At 47.0% G+C, this 16,251-nt stretch overlaps 1 protein-coding gene across 9 annotated transcripts in view; it reads right to left on the minus strand.

Moving 5' to 3' along the window:
- The window catches only part of slmapa (sarcolemma associated protein a), a 383,477-nt gene that overhangs the window by 126,234 nt on the left and 240,992 nt on the right, over window positions 1–16,251 (minus strand). For all 9 annotated transcript variants that reach the window (XM_072472425.1, XM_072472423.1, XM_072472424.1 and 6 more), the window contains one exon: window positions 9,344–9,403. In XM_072472425.1, coding sequence (XP_072328526.1) covers window positions 9,344–9,403 — 60 coding nt within the window. The remainder of the gene's footprint in view (window positions 1–9,343; window positions 9,404–16,251) is intronic.

The following is a 16,251-nucleotide window of genomic DNA, read 5'->3' on the forward strand; positions in this document are numbered from 1 at the left end:
ATTCTGGATTTCATTACATTGTTGAACGCAATGTTGAACTCCAATCAAGATAAACAGCCAAGTTAAAAATTATTTCACAGGTGAACATTACAAATCCATTTGGGGAAGGGGATAGCAGTCAAATTAAATGATTCAAATTAGCCGATTATATTGAAAATTCTAACATTTTTGAAAAAAAAAGATCTAATTAGCAAACATTCTTGACACTCGTGAATTCCAAAAAGGTACACACAATTAATTTTACTTTCATCCCAGAGAGAGAATCGTTACTATCCTTTGATAGGATGGACCCCTGGCAATGTAAACTAAAAGCATTGATTTTCAAAACTTACAATAACAGCGTTCATCAGCACTTTTGGACGCTTCGACAACAAGTTCCATAAACATCACTCACCAGCCCTGTCACTAACATCAATTCCCCACAGCAGCACAAAAACATTGAATCCCTTCAATGAGGCGACAAGTGCTATTGGGTCCCATTCCCTTCTGTCAAAGACACCCAATATACTGGGGTCACCCTGCAAGGGTAATCATCTGATTTTATTCCCATCTCCACTACACACAAGCCCTTAAAATACGTCTGCCGTTCTCACTCCCCTAAAACTGCATCGCCGACAGCAAACCCACACCCCCAGAATCACATGTCCTCAGATTCAACTACATGCTGGATCATGGCCTTCTTTATCAACATGATTGTGGCTCTTTGTTCAGCGTCTGTGCTGCTCGTGGGTCCCTTCGTTTTGTTCACCAAGCCAATACCACCCTCCACCAGGTCTTAAACCTGAACTTGCATCTTGCTCTGACTTCTCTTACATTTTTCCTCACACCACCTTGAGCTTATATTGACAAGATCCACCTCTTGCTCTCGATTCCATTCCCACTGAACTGACCAACTAGTGCCCTTTCTGATCCTAATTCTACCTGAGATTGTAAATGATTTTATATTCTCAGATAATATCACCTCCCCTTTCAAAATTATCACCCACACCTCAAAACTTTCACCCTCAGGACTTCTCTTCTTGAAAACCAACGTCATATCGCCACAAAGTGTTGAAAGATTTGTTACCTTCTAAATCCATATCCATCTTTATCCCAAGACCATGTTTGAATCTCTGCCATCAAAATGTTGGCACTGCCATTAAATGTAATAGCCAAAGTCACAAATTATAGCCACAGCCTTCGCAATCAGTGGGGAATTGTCTACCATCAGTGGCCCTGAAAATTCTCCTCCAATAGGTGACTTAATTATTTAAGTTGGCTGCCAGGCTCCAGCCCCCTGCCTCCCAGCCCCAACAACCAGGGGTCAGCAAAATTCTGTCTGAAGGGCTGGAGATAAGGTCTATTGAAGTATGAAAGATTGCCAAGAGAATATAAATCTAGAATACTATTTTGCAATTTAATTTAACGAAATACAGGGGATATAGGTTCAAACTAGTAAAAGGTACATTTAGGAATGTTAGTAAAGTCTTATTTATACCAAACAGTGTTCAAAGTACAAAATAAAATTAAGATGATTGTTGGAGGAAAATAATTAAAGTATTTTATTAAACAACTGGATCGAGAAATAGGTTCTTTCAGTAGAGATAAATTTTCACAAGCTCAATTTTTCTTTTACAGGATGTGGGCTTCACTGACTAGGCCAGCATTTATTGCCCATCCCTAGTTGCCTTTCAAGTGGTGGTGAGCTGCCTTCTTGAACCACTGCAGTCCCTGGGGTGTAGGTACAGTCACAGTGCTGTTTGGGAGGAAATTCCAGGATGTTGACAGTGTGCCAATGAAGGAACGGTGATATATTTCCATGTCAGGTTGGTGAGTGACTTGGAGGGGAATCTACAGGCGGTGGTGTTCCCAGGTATCTGCTGCTCTTGCCCTTCTGGATGGTAATGCTCGTGGGTTTGGAAGGTGCTGCCTAAAAGAACCTTGGTGAGTTCCTGCAGTGCATCTTGTAGATGGTACACTGAGCTGCCACTGCTCGTTGGTGGTGGAGTGGGTGCTTGTGAAAGGGGTATCAATCAAGCAGGATGCTTTGTCCTGGTTGATGCCGAGCTTGTTCAGTGTTGGAGCTGTACTCATCCAGCCAAGTCGAGAGTATTCCATTGCACTTCTGACTTGTACCTTGTAGATGGTGGACAGGCTTTGGGGAGTCAGGAGGATGAATTACGTGGCACAGGATTCATAGCCTTTGGCTTGCTCTGGTAGCCACAGTATTTATATGGTTAGTTAGCCTTTGGCTTGCTCTGGTAGCCACAGTATTTATATGGTTAGTCCAGTTCAGTTTCTGGTAAATGCTAACCCCAGGATGTTGATAATGGTGGATTCAGCAATGGTAATGCCATTGAATGTCAAAAGGCGACAGTAAGACCCTCTCTTAAGAACATAAGAACTAGGAGCAGGAGTCGGCCATCTGGCCCCTCGAGCCTGCTCCGCCATTCAATGAGATCATGGCTGATCTTTTGTGGACTCAGCTCCACTTTCCGGCCCGAACACCATAACCCTTAATCCCTTTATTCTTCAAAAAACTATCTATCTTTATCTTAAAAACATTTAATGGAGATGGAGAGAGAGGGGCGGGAGAGAGAGGGGAGGGAGAGAGACAGACAAAAGAGAGAAAGGAGGAAAGATCGAGGGGAGGGAGAGGAAGAGAGGGGAGGGAGGGAGGGGGAGACATAGAGGTGAGAGAGAGGAGAGAATGAGATAGAGGGAGAGAGAGAAGGGAGAGGGTGGCGGGAAGGGTGAGAGAGAGGTTAGAAAGGGAAGAGAGGGAGGGGAGAGAGAGGGAGGAGGGAGAGAGAGTGGGAGGGTGAGAGATGTGGAGTGGGTAGAGCGAGGAAAGAGAGAGGGGAGAGAGAGAAAGGGAAAGAAGGGGAGAGAGGGAAAGACGGAGAGAGAGAGGGGGAAGACAGATCAAGAGGGGGGAATAAGGGGGCAGAGGGAGGAGGGGAGGGAGGGAGACAGGAGGAGAGGGAGAGTGAGGAGATAGATAGAGGGAGAGAAAGAAAGAGAGCGGGGGAGATAGAGAAAGAGAGAGGGATAGAGAGGGGGAGAGAGCAAGAGGAGAGGTGGGAGAGAGAGGGGAGGGAGAGGCGAGAAAGAGGTTAGAGAGAGAGGCGGGGAGAAGAAAGAGGGTAGAGAGCAGAGAGAGAAGGGGAGGGAGAGAAAGAGATAGAATGGAGAGAGATAGAATGGAGAGAGAGAGAGAGAGAGAGAGGGAAAGAAAGACAGGTGAGGGAGAGGAGGTGAGAGAGGGAGGGGCGAGAGAGCAAAAGTGTGAAAGAAGGGGTGAAAGAGAGGTCATGAGAGAGTGAGAGAGAGAAAGGGGAGAGAGGGTTGCGAGGTGAGTGAGAGATGAAAGAGAGGGGGTGAGAAAGAGGTGGTGAGAGAGAGGGGGTGAGAGAGAGGGGGTGAGAGAGAGGGGGTGAGAGAGAGGGGGTGAGAGAGAGGGGGTGAGAGAGAGGGGGTGAGAGAGAGGGGGTGAGAGAGAAGAGGTGAGAGAGAGAGGAGGTGAGTGAGAGGGGAAATAGAAAAAAAAACATTTAATGAAGGAGCCTCTACTGCTTCACTAGGCAAGGAATTCCATAGATTCACAACCCTTTGGGTGAAGAAGTTCCTCCTAAACTCAGTCCTAAAACTACTTCCCCTTATTTTGAGGCTATGCCCCCTAGTTCTGCTTTCACCCGCCAGTGGAAACAACCTGCCCGCATCTATTCTATCTATTCCCTTCATAACCTTATATGTTTCTATAAGATCCCCCCTCATCCTTCTAAACTCCGAGTACAGTCCCAGTCTACGCAACCTCTCCTCGTAATCCAACCCCTTCAGCTCTGGGATTAACCTAGTGAATCTCCCAGCACACCCAGGTCCCTCTGCACAGCAGCATGTTTTAATATTTTATCATTTAAATAATCCCTTTTGCTGATATTCCTACCTAAATGGATAACTTCACATTTGTCAACATTGTATTCCATCTGCCAGACCCTAGCCCATTCACTTAGCCTATCCAAATCCCTCTGCAGACTTCCAGTATCCTCTGCACTTTTTGCTTTACCACTTATCTTAGTGTCGTCTGCAAACTTGGACACATTGCCCTTGGTCCCCAACTCCAAATCATCTATGTAAATTGTGAACAGTTGTGGGCCCAACACTGATCCCTGAGGGACACCACTAGCTACTGATTGCCAACCAGAGAAACACCCATTAATCTCCACTCTTTGCTTTCTATTAATTAACCAATCCTCTATCCATGCTACTACTTTCCCCTTAATGCCATGCATCTTTATCTTATGCAGCAACCTTTTGTGTGGCACCTTGTCAAAGGCTTTCTGGAAATCCAGATATACCACATCTATTGGCTCCCCATTATCTACCGCACTGGTAATGTCCTCAAAAAATTGCAGTAAATTAGTTAGGCAAGACCTGCCCTTTATGAACCCATGCTGCGTCTGCCCAATGGGACAATTTCCATCCAGATGCCTTGCTATTTCTTCCTTGATGATAGATGCCAGCATCTTCCCTACTACCGAAGTTAAGCTCACTGGCCTATAATTACCCACTTTCTGCCTACCTCCTTTTTAAAACAGTGGTGTCACGTTTGCTAATTTCCAATCCACCGGGACCACCCCAGAGTCTAGTGAATTTTGTTAAATTATCACTAGTGCATTTGCAATTTCCCTAGCCATCTCTTTTAGCACTCTGGGATGCATTCCATCAGGTCCAGGAGACTTGTCTACCTTTAGCCCCATTAGCTTGCCCATCACTACCTCCTTGGTGATAACAATCCTCTCAAGATCCTCACCTGTCATAGCCTCATTTCCATCAGTCACTGGCATGTTATTTGTGTCTTCCACTGTGAAGACCGACCCAAAAAACCTGTTCAGTTCCTCAGCCATTTCCTCATCTCCCATTATTAAATCTCCCTTCTCATCCTCTAAAGGACCAATATTTACCTTAGCCACTCTTTTTTGTTTTATATATTTGTAGAAACGTTTACTCTCTGTTTTTATATTCTGAGCAAGTTTACTCTCATAGTCTATCTTACTCTTCTTTATAGCTTTTTTAGCAGCTTTCTGTTGCCCCCTAAAGTTCTAGTCTCCCACTAATCTTTGCTACCTTGTACGTTTTTTCCTTCAATTTGATACTCTCCCTTATTTCCTTAGATATCCACGGTCGATTTTCCCTCTTTTTACCGTCCTTCCTTTTTGTTGGTATAAACCTTTGCTGAGCACTGTGAAAAATCACTTGGAAGATTCTCCACTGTTCCTCAACTGTTTCACCATAAAGTCTTTGCTCCCAGTCTACCTTAGCTAGTTCTTCTCTCATCCCATTGTAATCTCCTTTGTTTAAGCACAAAACACTAGTGCTTGATTTTACCTTCTCACCCTCCATCTGTATTTTAAATTCCACCATATTGTGATCGCTCCTTCCGAGAGGATCCCTAACTACGAGATCTTGAATCAATCCTGTCTCATTACACAGGACCCGATCTAGGACCGCTTGTTCCCTCGTAGGTTCCATTACATACTGTTCTAGGAAACTATCGCGGATATATTCTATAAACTTCTCCTCAAGGCTGCCTTGACCAACCTGGTTAAACCAATCGACATATAGATTAAAATCCCCCATGATAACTGCTGTACCATATCTACATGCATCAGTTATTTCTTTGTTTATTGCCTGCCCCACCATAATGTTACTATTTGGTGGCCTATAGATTACTCCTATCAGTGACTTTTTCGCCTTACTATTCCTGATTTCCACCCAAATGGATTCAACCTTATCCTCCACAGCACTGATATCATGCCTTACTGTTGCCTGGTTGTCATCCTTAAATAACAGAGCTACATCACCTCCCTTACCATCCACTCTGTCCTTCCGAATAGTTTGATACCCTCGGATATTTAACTCCCAGTTGTGACCATCCTTTAACCATGTTTCAGTAATGGCCCCTAAATCATAGTTATTCACAATGATTTGCGCCATCAACTCATTTACCTTATTCCGAATACTACGAGCATTCAGGTAAAGTACACTTATGTTGGCTTTTTAAATCTCTGTTCTGAATCTTAACACCTCGATCAGTAACCTCTCCTAAGTTATATTTCCTCTTAACCTTTCTCCTAATTTTCCTTGTCGTTGAACCCATATCTTCATGTAACAACCTGCTGCGTCGCTTACCATTAATGTTTTCACTTCCCGTTTTATTCCTTTGAGTATTCCTGGTCTATTCACTGAGCTCCCCTCAGTCACTGTACCTTGTACTGTCGCCCTTTTTGATTTTTGACTATGGCTTCTCTGCCTTACACTTTCCCCCTTACTGCCTTTTGTTTCTGTCCCTGTTTTACTACCTTCCAACTTCCTGCATCGGTTCCCATCCCCCTGCCACATTAGTTTAAACTCTCCCCAACAGCTCTAGCAAACATCCCCTCAGGACATCGGTTCCAGTCCTGCCCAGGTGCAGACCGTGCGGTTTGTACTGGTCCCACCTCCCCCAGAACCGATTCCAATGTCCCAGGAATGTGAATCCCTCCCTCTTGCACCATCTCTTGAGCCACGCATTCATCCTCTCTATCCTGACATTCCTACTCTGACTAGCTCGTGGCACTGGTAGCATTCCTGAGATTACTACCTTTGAGGTCCTACTTTTTAGTTTAACTCCTAGCTGCCTAAATTAAGCTTGTAGGACCTCATCCCGTTTTTTTACCTATATCGTTGGTGCCGATGTGCATCACAACAGCTGGCTGTTCACCCCCCCCAGAATGTCCTGCAGCCGCTCCGAGACATCCTTGACCCTTGCACCAGGGAGGCAACAAACCATCCTGTTGGGGATGGTTATTGCCTGGCACTTGTAAGGCACGAATGTTACTTGCCAACTCAAACCTGGATGTTGTCTTGTTGCATTTGGACATGGGCTGCTCCAGTATCTGAGGATTTGCAATTTTACTGAACATTTAGCAGCAAACATCCGCACTTCTGACCTTATGATGGAAGGGAGGTCATTGATGAAGTAGCTGAAAATGCTTGGGCCTAGACACAACCCTGAGGAACCCCTGCAATGATGTCCTGGAGTTGAGGTGTTTGATCTCTAACCACCACAACTATCTTCCTTGTGCCAGGTATTACTCCAATCAGCGGAGGGATTCCCCCCCCCCCCCCCCCCCAATTCCCATGGACTCCAGCTTTGCTAGAGTTCCTGTATGTCATACTCGGTAAAATTCTGCATTAATGTCAAGGGCAGTCACTCTCTCCTCACCTCTGGCATTCAGTTATTTTGTCTGTGTTTGAACCAAGCCTGTAATGAGGCCAGGCACAGAACCTAAACAGAGCGACTGTGAGCAGGTTATTGTTAAGTGGCACATCATAGCGCTGTTGATGACTCCTTCCATCACTTTACTGAAGATCGAGAGTAGACTGATGGGACGCTAATTGGGTAGGTTGCATTTGTCCTGCTTTTTGTGGGCAGGACAATGTGCGCAAATCCCCACATTGCAGGTTAGATGTCTGTGTTATAACTGTACTGGAACAGCTTGGCTCATGGCGCGACAAGTTCTGGAGCTCAAGTCTTCAGTACTATTGCCGGAATACTTTCATATAGCCCTTGGCCTTTGCAGTATCCAGTGTCTTCAGCGTTTCTTGGTATTATGTAGAGTGGATCGAATTGACTGAAGACTGGCGTCTGTGATTCTGGGGACCACTGGAGGAGGCCGAATGGATCGTCCTTATGGCACTTATGGCTGAAGATATTTGCAAATGCTTCAGCCTAGTATTTTGCACAGATGTGCTGGGTTCCTACATCATTGTGGATGGGGATATTGGCAAAGCTTCCTCCTTCAGTGAGTTGTTTAATTGTCCACCACCATTTACTGCTGGATATGGCAGGATTGTAGAGGTTAGATCTGATCCAATGGTTGTGGAATTGCTTAGCTCGGTCTATTATTTGCTGCTTATGCTGATTGGCATGCAAGAAGTCTTGTGCTGTAGCTTCATCAGGTCGATACCTCATTTTTAGATATGCCTGGTGTTGTTTCTGGCATGTCCTGCACTCTTCACTGAACTAAGATTAATTCACTGGCTTGGTGGTAATAGTAGAGTCGGGATATGCCAGGCCATGGGGTTCTAGATTGTGGTCAAGTAGAATTTTGCTGTTGCTGGTGGCCCACAGCACTTCATGGATGCCCAGTCTCAAGTTGCTAGATCTGTTCAAAGTTTCTCCCATTTAACACGTTGGTAGTGCCACACAACACGAGGGCATCCTCAACATAAAGATGGGACTTTAGTCTCCACAAGGACTGTGCGTAGTCACTCTTACCGATAATGTCACGGACAGATGCATCTGCAGCAAGCAGGTTGGTGAGGATGAAGTCTGTTTTTCCCCTTTTGTTGGTTCCCTCACCATCTGCCACAGTCCCAGTTTAGCAGTTATGTCCTTTAGGATCCGGCCAGCTTGGTCTGCAATGGAACTACTGAGCCACTCTTGGTGATGGACATTGAAATCCCCCACCCAGAGTATATTCTGCACCCTTGCCACCCTCAGTGCTTCCTCCAAGTGGTGTTCAACATGGGGTACTGATTCATCAGCTGAAGGGGGACGGTACGTGGTAATTAGCAGGTTTCATTGCCCATGTTTGATCTGGTGCCATGAGACTTCATGGAGTCCAGTGTCGATGTTGAGGACGCCCAGGGCAACTCCCTCTCGACTGTGTTGTCACCTCTGCTGGATCTGTCCTGTTGGTGGGATAGGTCATACCCAGGAATGGTGATGTCTGTGACATTACCTGCAAGGTATGATTCTGTGAGTATGCCTCCGTCAGGCTGTCGCTTGACGAGTCTATGAGACAGCTATTCCAACTTTGGCATAAGCCCCCAGATGTTAGTAAGGAGCATTTTGCAGGGTTGACAAGGCTGGGTTTGTCATTGTCATTTCCGGTGCCTAGGTCGATGCCGGTGGTCCATCCAGTTTCATTCCTTTTCTCTTCTTTGAACCATAACTATGTTGCGATTTATTGCATGATTTCTATACATATTTGCCATATGTATAATGATCACAAAATAGTTAATTTATCAAAAGCTTTTGTGACCAGTCTCTGAAATTCATGGTCTTGTTATAATTGAGGAAAAAACTTAAACTAAAAATACAAAATTGCAAAGATAAAGGGCACAATCTAGTGGTTGCATTAGTCAGAGGTGTAAATCCTGTGATGGCTGCTAAATCTCACAAACGGCCAAAAACGGAATTTGCGCTGGTGAAATATAAGCTTATGATCGTCTTCGTCCCCTGCTGGTGGCGCTATCCCCCGATTTGCATGCATTTTAATAAATCATACAATTACTGGGATTGAACATTACAAACCTTTCAATAGCTTTGTTTCTTCTGTGACTTTGGTATGATCGTCTTCTGCTATAAGGGTGGCTAAACAAAAACAAAAAAATCAATAATGTACAAAACTTTAAAAGTGCAACACAATACATTGATACAATAATGTACTCTATCAGAAACATATGCTTTACCAGATTATACAGAAAATAAATTTTGAGATCTCACTCAGGTGCATTATTCCTTTCAGCAGAGCAAAATCAGATTACAAATGCCATTAGGAAATGTCTTGCAACAAGTCACTAGTCCTCTCATCTGAGAAATAGTACAGTGCAGATTGAGTAGAAATTAACTGCACAATCAAAACTGAAAGGTTGTGTCACAATACCTGATTACTATATAAACCATGATCAAAATTACATTGAACCTCTCAATTAAGAATAAAAATGTTGCCAGAATCACAACTGCAGCACAAAATGAGGTCATTTAATCATGTAAGCACGTGCGAGTGCTCGCTCTTCAGTTGGACAAAATACTCTACCACAAAAACAAAAAATCAATAATGTACAAAATTATTGTAACTCTACCACAATTTCCACATACTTTCCCATATCCTTGTTGAAGTCTCAAGCTCAAGAATCACTTCTGATGAACCATTCCATGTTCTAATAGTGTTTGTAAGCAGAATCTAACTTTCCATTAAGTTTATTAAGAATTAAATAAAATTGCAAACTATCACTTTTTAACCTCCAAAAATAAATTAATTTATAAACCTCTATTTGATCTTTTCTTAAGCAGAAATCTAATTGAGAATGAACCAAATTAGTTAATTCTCGGATGCAAGAGTGGTTTGCTTTAGGAACTATCACAAAAACCTCAGGATAACTGAAAATGGGCAATAAACACTTGTGTTGCCAGCAAAACACAAGTCACTTGATCAAAATTAATAATGAATTCTTTAAACTTCATGCAAACTGGTATTTACTTGCTGGTTCTCCAGATGTATCCCTGGTAAAACATGCATTTCAATCTTGTTGAGTCTTCTGAATCATTTTACTTGCAGATCTCAAAGAAAATTCACCTACAACTGTCTGATTGTCAAGTGAAATAGCATGCTTTTAAGATTGGATAGAAAACTTGAAAACGTTGTTCAGACCGTGAAAATTTTTCTTCCAAGCATGAGACGTAAATTCAAAGTTTGGAGGTTGAGTAGAAGCTATGTTGAATTAAGTTCAGCTGGACAAATTGGTGTGTCTTGAACAAGTGTTTCAGATTACATCAGGGCCTTAAAACATTCACAATCAACATAGAACCAGTTGGTGACATGCAGAATCACATGGGTCAGCAGCTTGCGAGGACGTTTGGTGAAACTGTGAGAGGCGCAGAGCATAACCATATATTTTCCAGTCATGCATGTTATTGTAGAATGCTGCTTGACCAATGTCACTTTATTCGAATGCTCTTGAGATACTCCCTGCACATATTTTATTCCATCTGATCCCGAGTTAGAGATATCATCAACAACATGCAAGGTTTAAAAATAATTCTTGGGGGCGTCTATGAAGGAGTAAGTCGCACATTTGGTGGCTCCCGCTCTGGTCGGACTTTTGGACCTTTCCCCCGGACTTTTTTCCGGTTTTAAACTGTAAATTCGAAGGCTGAGGCAATTGGGCATCGTTTCCACGTATTGGTATATGGAGAAGAGAACCAGAAGTGCACGAAAAGGCAGAAATAAGAAGACAGGCAAAGGCTGGGCTGAAGCTGCAGCAGGAGACTGCATGGCCAAGGATCGGACCCCTGGTGTGTCGGCCCAGTGATCAACGGAGCAGTTGATGCAGGTCATCCAGGACGGCTTTGCCAAGCAGAAACGGGACTGTCTGGATCCGATTAAAGAATCGATTGATCGGCTGGAGCACAGATTGCACGCCCAGGATCGGGCGATCCAGAAGGTTGAGAAGGCGCTGGCTGAGCAGGAGGAGCATCAAACAGCTGTGGAGCTGGAGGTGGGGATGCTGGGGGACCAGCAGAAAAGGCTTCTGGAGAAGGTGGAGGACCTAGAAAATAGGTCCCGCCGGCAGAACGTAAGGATTGTTGGGCTCCCGGAGCGGGCTGAGGGAGCGGATGCTGGGGCATACGTAGCGGGTATGTTCGAAAAGCTGCTGGTGGAGGGGGCAATCTCCAGACCCTTGGAGGTGGATAGGGCGTACAGAGCATTTGCGCGGAAGCCGCGAGTGGGGGACCCTCCAAGGGCAACGGTGGTGAGATTCCACAGGTTCCTGGACAAGGAATGTATTTTTCAGTGGGCCAAGCTAACGCGGAGCTGTAAGTGGGACAACAGTATCCTGCGGGTGTACCAGGACCTGAATGTGGAGATGGTTAGGAAAAGGGCAGGCTTCAACCAAGTTAAGTAAATCTTCTTCAAGAAACAGATGATGTTTGGACTGCTGTATCCGGCTCGTCTCTGGGTCACATATGAGGACCAGCATCATTATTTTGAGTCGCCTGAAGATGCGCTGGACTTTGTGAAAAGAAAGGGACTGGTGGGGGGCTGAGATCTCTCGAACTTTGATGCAACTTGTTGGCTTATATTGGGCCCTTTTCTTTTTTAAATTTGTTTTTTCTCCTCTTATTTTTTCTCTTCTGTTTTTGAGTTCTGTTCAAACGTTGAACGTTTTTTGTTTTCGGGTTTTCTTTTCGGTGGATGTTGGCAATGTCTTTTTCGTTGATGTGCACGTTTGTGGGGTGGAGACGTGCTTGTTTGAGTTTCGGTGGGTGGTGTTTTTTTTTCAGCTGGGTGATTGTGTGGGGATTGTTAGATGAGGGAATTTGTTTGTATGAGCGGGGGAGGAGGGGAATGAGGGAACAATAGGTGGGAGACAAGAGGGGTTGCGATCTTGATTAATAAGCGGGTGATATTTGAGGTGGGTAGAATAGTTTCGGACGTGGGAGGTCGATATATTATGGTGAGTGGTAAGCTGGAGGGGATGAAGGTAGTGCTGGTTAATGTACATGCACCAAATTGGGATGACGTGGAATTTATAAAGAGGATGTTGGGGAAGATACCGGACCTGGACTCGCACAAACTGATCATGGGAGGGGACTTTAATACAGATATTGATCCCGTCCTGGATCGGTCATGCTCGAAAACGGGCACGGTGCCAGCAATGGCAAAGGAACTGAAAGGGTTCATGGAACAGATGTGGGGGGGGGGGGGGGGGGGGGGGGGGGGGGGGGGAAAGAGGTGGATCCATGGAGATTTAGGCAGCTGAGGGTGAAGGAGGTTTCCTTCTACTCCCACGTACATAAGGTATACTTTCGGATCAATTTCTTTGTTTTGGGTAGGGCCTTGCTGGCAGGGGTGGTGGACATGGGGTATTCGGTGATTACGATCTCGGACCATGCTCCACACTGGATTGACCCCTAGGTTATTACAGATAGCAATCAGCGCCCACAATGGAGGTTGGATGTAGGGCTATTGGCAGACGAAGCGGTGTGCGAGAGGCTGAGGAAATGCATGCTGAATTACCTGCAGGTAAATGATACGGGGGAGGTCTCAGCAGCGGTGGTCTGGGAAGCGCTGAAGGCAGTGGTGAGAGGACTCACAAGGACAGGATGGACAGGGCAGAGACGGACCGACTGGTAAAAGAGATTCTACAAGTCGACAGGAAGTATGTGGAGACTCCAGAGATAGGGCTTTTAAGGAAACGGCGGAGGCTACAGGCGGAGTTTGGCTTGTTAACCACAGGGAGGGCAGTGGAACAACTCAGAAAGGCGAAGAGGGCGATATACGAGCATGGTGAGAAGGCCAGCAGGATGCTTGCACAGCAGCTCAGAAAGAGGGAGGCAGCTGGAGAGATAGGGAAAGTCATCGACGGGGATGGGAACTTAGTTGGGGACTCGGTAGGGGCGAGTAGGGCATTTCGGGATTTTTAAAGCAGGTTGTACAGGTCGGAACCCCCTGCGAGGCCGGAGGGGATGAGGCACTTCCTGGAGGGGCTGACTTTCCCGAAGGTGGACAGGGAGCTGGTAGAAGGGCTGGGGGCCCCGATCGGGTTGGAAGAGATAGTGGAGGGCTTGAAGGCCAGGCAGTTGGGTAAGGCCCCGGGACCGGACGGGTACCCAGCGGAGTTCTATAAAACTTTCTCTGGGATATTGGGACGGGCGTTGATGAAGGTGTTTAATGAGGCAAGGGAAAGGGGGGTTCTGCCCCAGACGATGTCACAGGCCACAATTTCACTTATCCTGAAACGGGACAAGAACCCGGAGCTATGTGGGTCTTACAGGCCGATTTCCCTGTTGAACGTAGATGCCAAACTGCTGGTCAAAATTTTGTCCTCCAGGGACTTCCGGGTGCGGCGATGACCAGCTGAGTCGCACGTTTCGGCAGCTCCCGGTGGAACGGACTTTTGGGCTCTTAATAAGAGCCCCAACGGCAATTTTAACGGCTAAAAGTACTGTGCGGTGAACCAGAAGGGAATCCCCCCCTGGATACGGATGAAAAAAGGAGAGGAAGGTGGCCGGATTGCGGTGGATCCTTTAGAGCAGCGGCAAGGAAGGCAAGCAAAAACCAAGATGGCGTCGGAAGGTGGCAGTTTAATATGGGGCCCTGAACAACACGAGTTTTTGAAACGCTGCGTGGAAGAACTCAAAAAGGAAATGAAGAAGGAGCTGTTGGCCCCGATATTACAGGCGATCGAAGGGCTAAAGGAGGAGCAAAAGACCCAGGAGCGGGAGCTTCGGGTCGTGAAGGCAAAGGCTGCCGAGAATGAGGACGACATACAGGGCCTGGTGGTGAAGACGGAGATGCACGAGGCACACCATAAACGATGTGTGGAAAGGCTGGAGGCGCTGGAGAACAACGGGAGGAGGAACAACCTAAGGATTCTTGGTCTTCCTGAAGGTGCGGAGGGAGCGGACGTCGGGGCATATGTGAGCACGATGCTGCACTCGTTAATGGGAGCGGAGGCCCCGGCGGGTCCGCTGGAGGTGGAGGGAGCATACCGAGTGATGGCGCGAGGACCGAGAGCAGGAGAAATTCCCAGAGCCATAGTGGTGAGATTCCTCAGTTTTAAGGACAGAGAGATGGTCCTTAGATGGGCAAAGAAAACTCGGAGCAGTAAGTGGGAGAACGGGGTGATCCGCGTATACCAAGACTGGAGTGCGGAGGTGGCGAGAAGGAGGGCGAGCTTTAATCGGGCCAAGGCGGTGCTTCACAAAAAGAAGATAAAATTCGGAATGCTGCAACCGGCAAGACTGTGGGTCACATATCAAGGGAGGCATCACTACTTTGAGACGGCGGATGAGGCGTGGACTTTTATCATGGAAGAAAAATTGGAATGAGCGGGTTATTAAAAAAAAGAACGTTTGAAACAAAGTGGTGGGGCGAGTATGGGGGGCGAAGAGGGGGGTAAAAAGGGGGGAAAGAGGAGTTTTATGTTATTAATCCTGCGATGTGGTAACTTTTCTCTCTTCCACAGGAGATGGTGGGGAGAGGAAAGGAGGTGGAAGAGCTGGGGCGTTGGCCATTGGGGGCGGGGCCAAGGGGGAAGCGCGGGCTCGGTTCCCGCGCTATGATAATCATGGCGGGAACAGGGAAGCAGGAAGGAGGGGGCGTCGCACGGTGCGAGCCGAGGTTACGGGGGGAAGCCGAGGTCGGCCAGAGTTTGCTGACTTCTGGGAGTAACATGGGGGATGTAACTACGCTAGTGGGGGATCTAGCGGGGGGGGGGGGGGGGGGGAATTATTGGGCTGCTGCTGCTGGGGAGAGGGGGGAGCTGGTATGGGGTGGGATGGGCGGGGGGTGCACTGCCTGGGGGGGTCACAGCTGCGTGGGAACCGGGTGAGGAGCTGGAAAAAGGGGATGGCTAATCGACAAGGGGGGGGGGGGTAAAAAGCCCCCCAACCCGGCTGATCATGTGGAACGTGAGAGGGCTGAACGGGCCGATAAAGAGGGCACGGGTACTCGCACACCTTAAGAAACTTAAGGCAGACGTGGTTATGTTACAGGAAACACACTTGAAACTGATAGACCAGGTGAGACTACGCAAAGGTTGGGTGGGGCAGGTGTTCCATTCGGGGCTAGATGCGAAAAACAGGGGGGTGGCTATATTAGTGGGGAAGCGGGTAATGTTTGAGGCAAAGACTATAGTGGCGGATAGCGGGGGCAGATACGTGATGGTGAGTGGCAAACTACAGGGGGAGACGGTGGTTTTGGTAAACCTATATGCCCCGAACTGGGATGATGCCAATTTTATGAGGCGTATGCTAGGACGCATCCCGGACCTAGAGGTGGGAAAGTTGGTAATGGGGGGAGATTTCAATACGGTGTTGGAACCAGGGCTGGACAGGTCGAGGTCCAGGACTGGAAGGAGGCCGGCAGCAGCCAAGGTGCTTAACGATTTTATGGAGCAGATGGGAGGAGTAGACCCGTGGAGATTTAGCAGACCTAGGAGTAAGGAGTTTTCGTTTTTCTCCTATGTCCACAAAGTCTATTCGCGAAGGAAGGGCGTTGATCCCGAAGGTGAGGGGAAAGGAGTATACGGCTATAGCCATTTCGGATCACACTCCACATTGGGTGGACTTGGAGATAGGGGAGGAAACAGAAGGGCGCCCACCCTGGAGAAAGGACATGGGACTAATGGCAGATGAGGGGGTGTGTCTAAGGGTGAGGGGGTGCATTGAAAAGTACTTGGAACTCAATGATAATGGGGAGGTCCAGGTGGGAGTGGTCTGGGAGGCGCTGAAGGCAGTGGTTAGAGGGGAGCTGATATCAATAAGGGCACATAAAGGAAAGCAGGAGAGTAGGGAACGGGAGCGGTTGCTGCAAGAACTTTTGAGGGTGGACAGGCAATATGCGGAGGCACCGGAGGAGGGACTGTACAGGGAAAGGCAAAGGCTACACGTAGATTTTGACTTGCTGACAACGGGTACTGCAGAGGCACAGT

The sequence above is a fragment of the Scyliorhinus torazame genome, chromosome 13 (genome assembly GCF_047496885.1).
Source record: "Scyliorhinus torazame isolate Kashiwa2021f chromosome 13, sScyTor2.1, whole genome shotgun sequence".
NCBI classification, from domain to species: domain Eukaryota; kingdom Metazoa; phylum Chordata; class Chondrichthyes; order Carcharhiniformes; family Scyliorhinidae; genus Scyliorhinus; species Scyliorhinus torazame.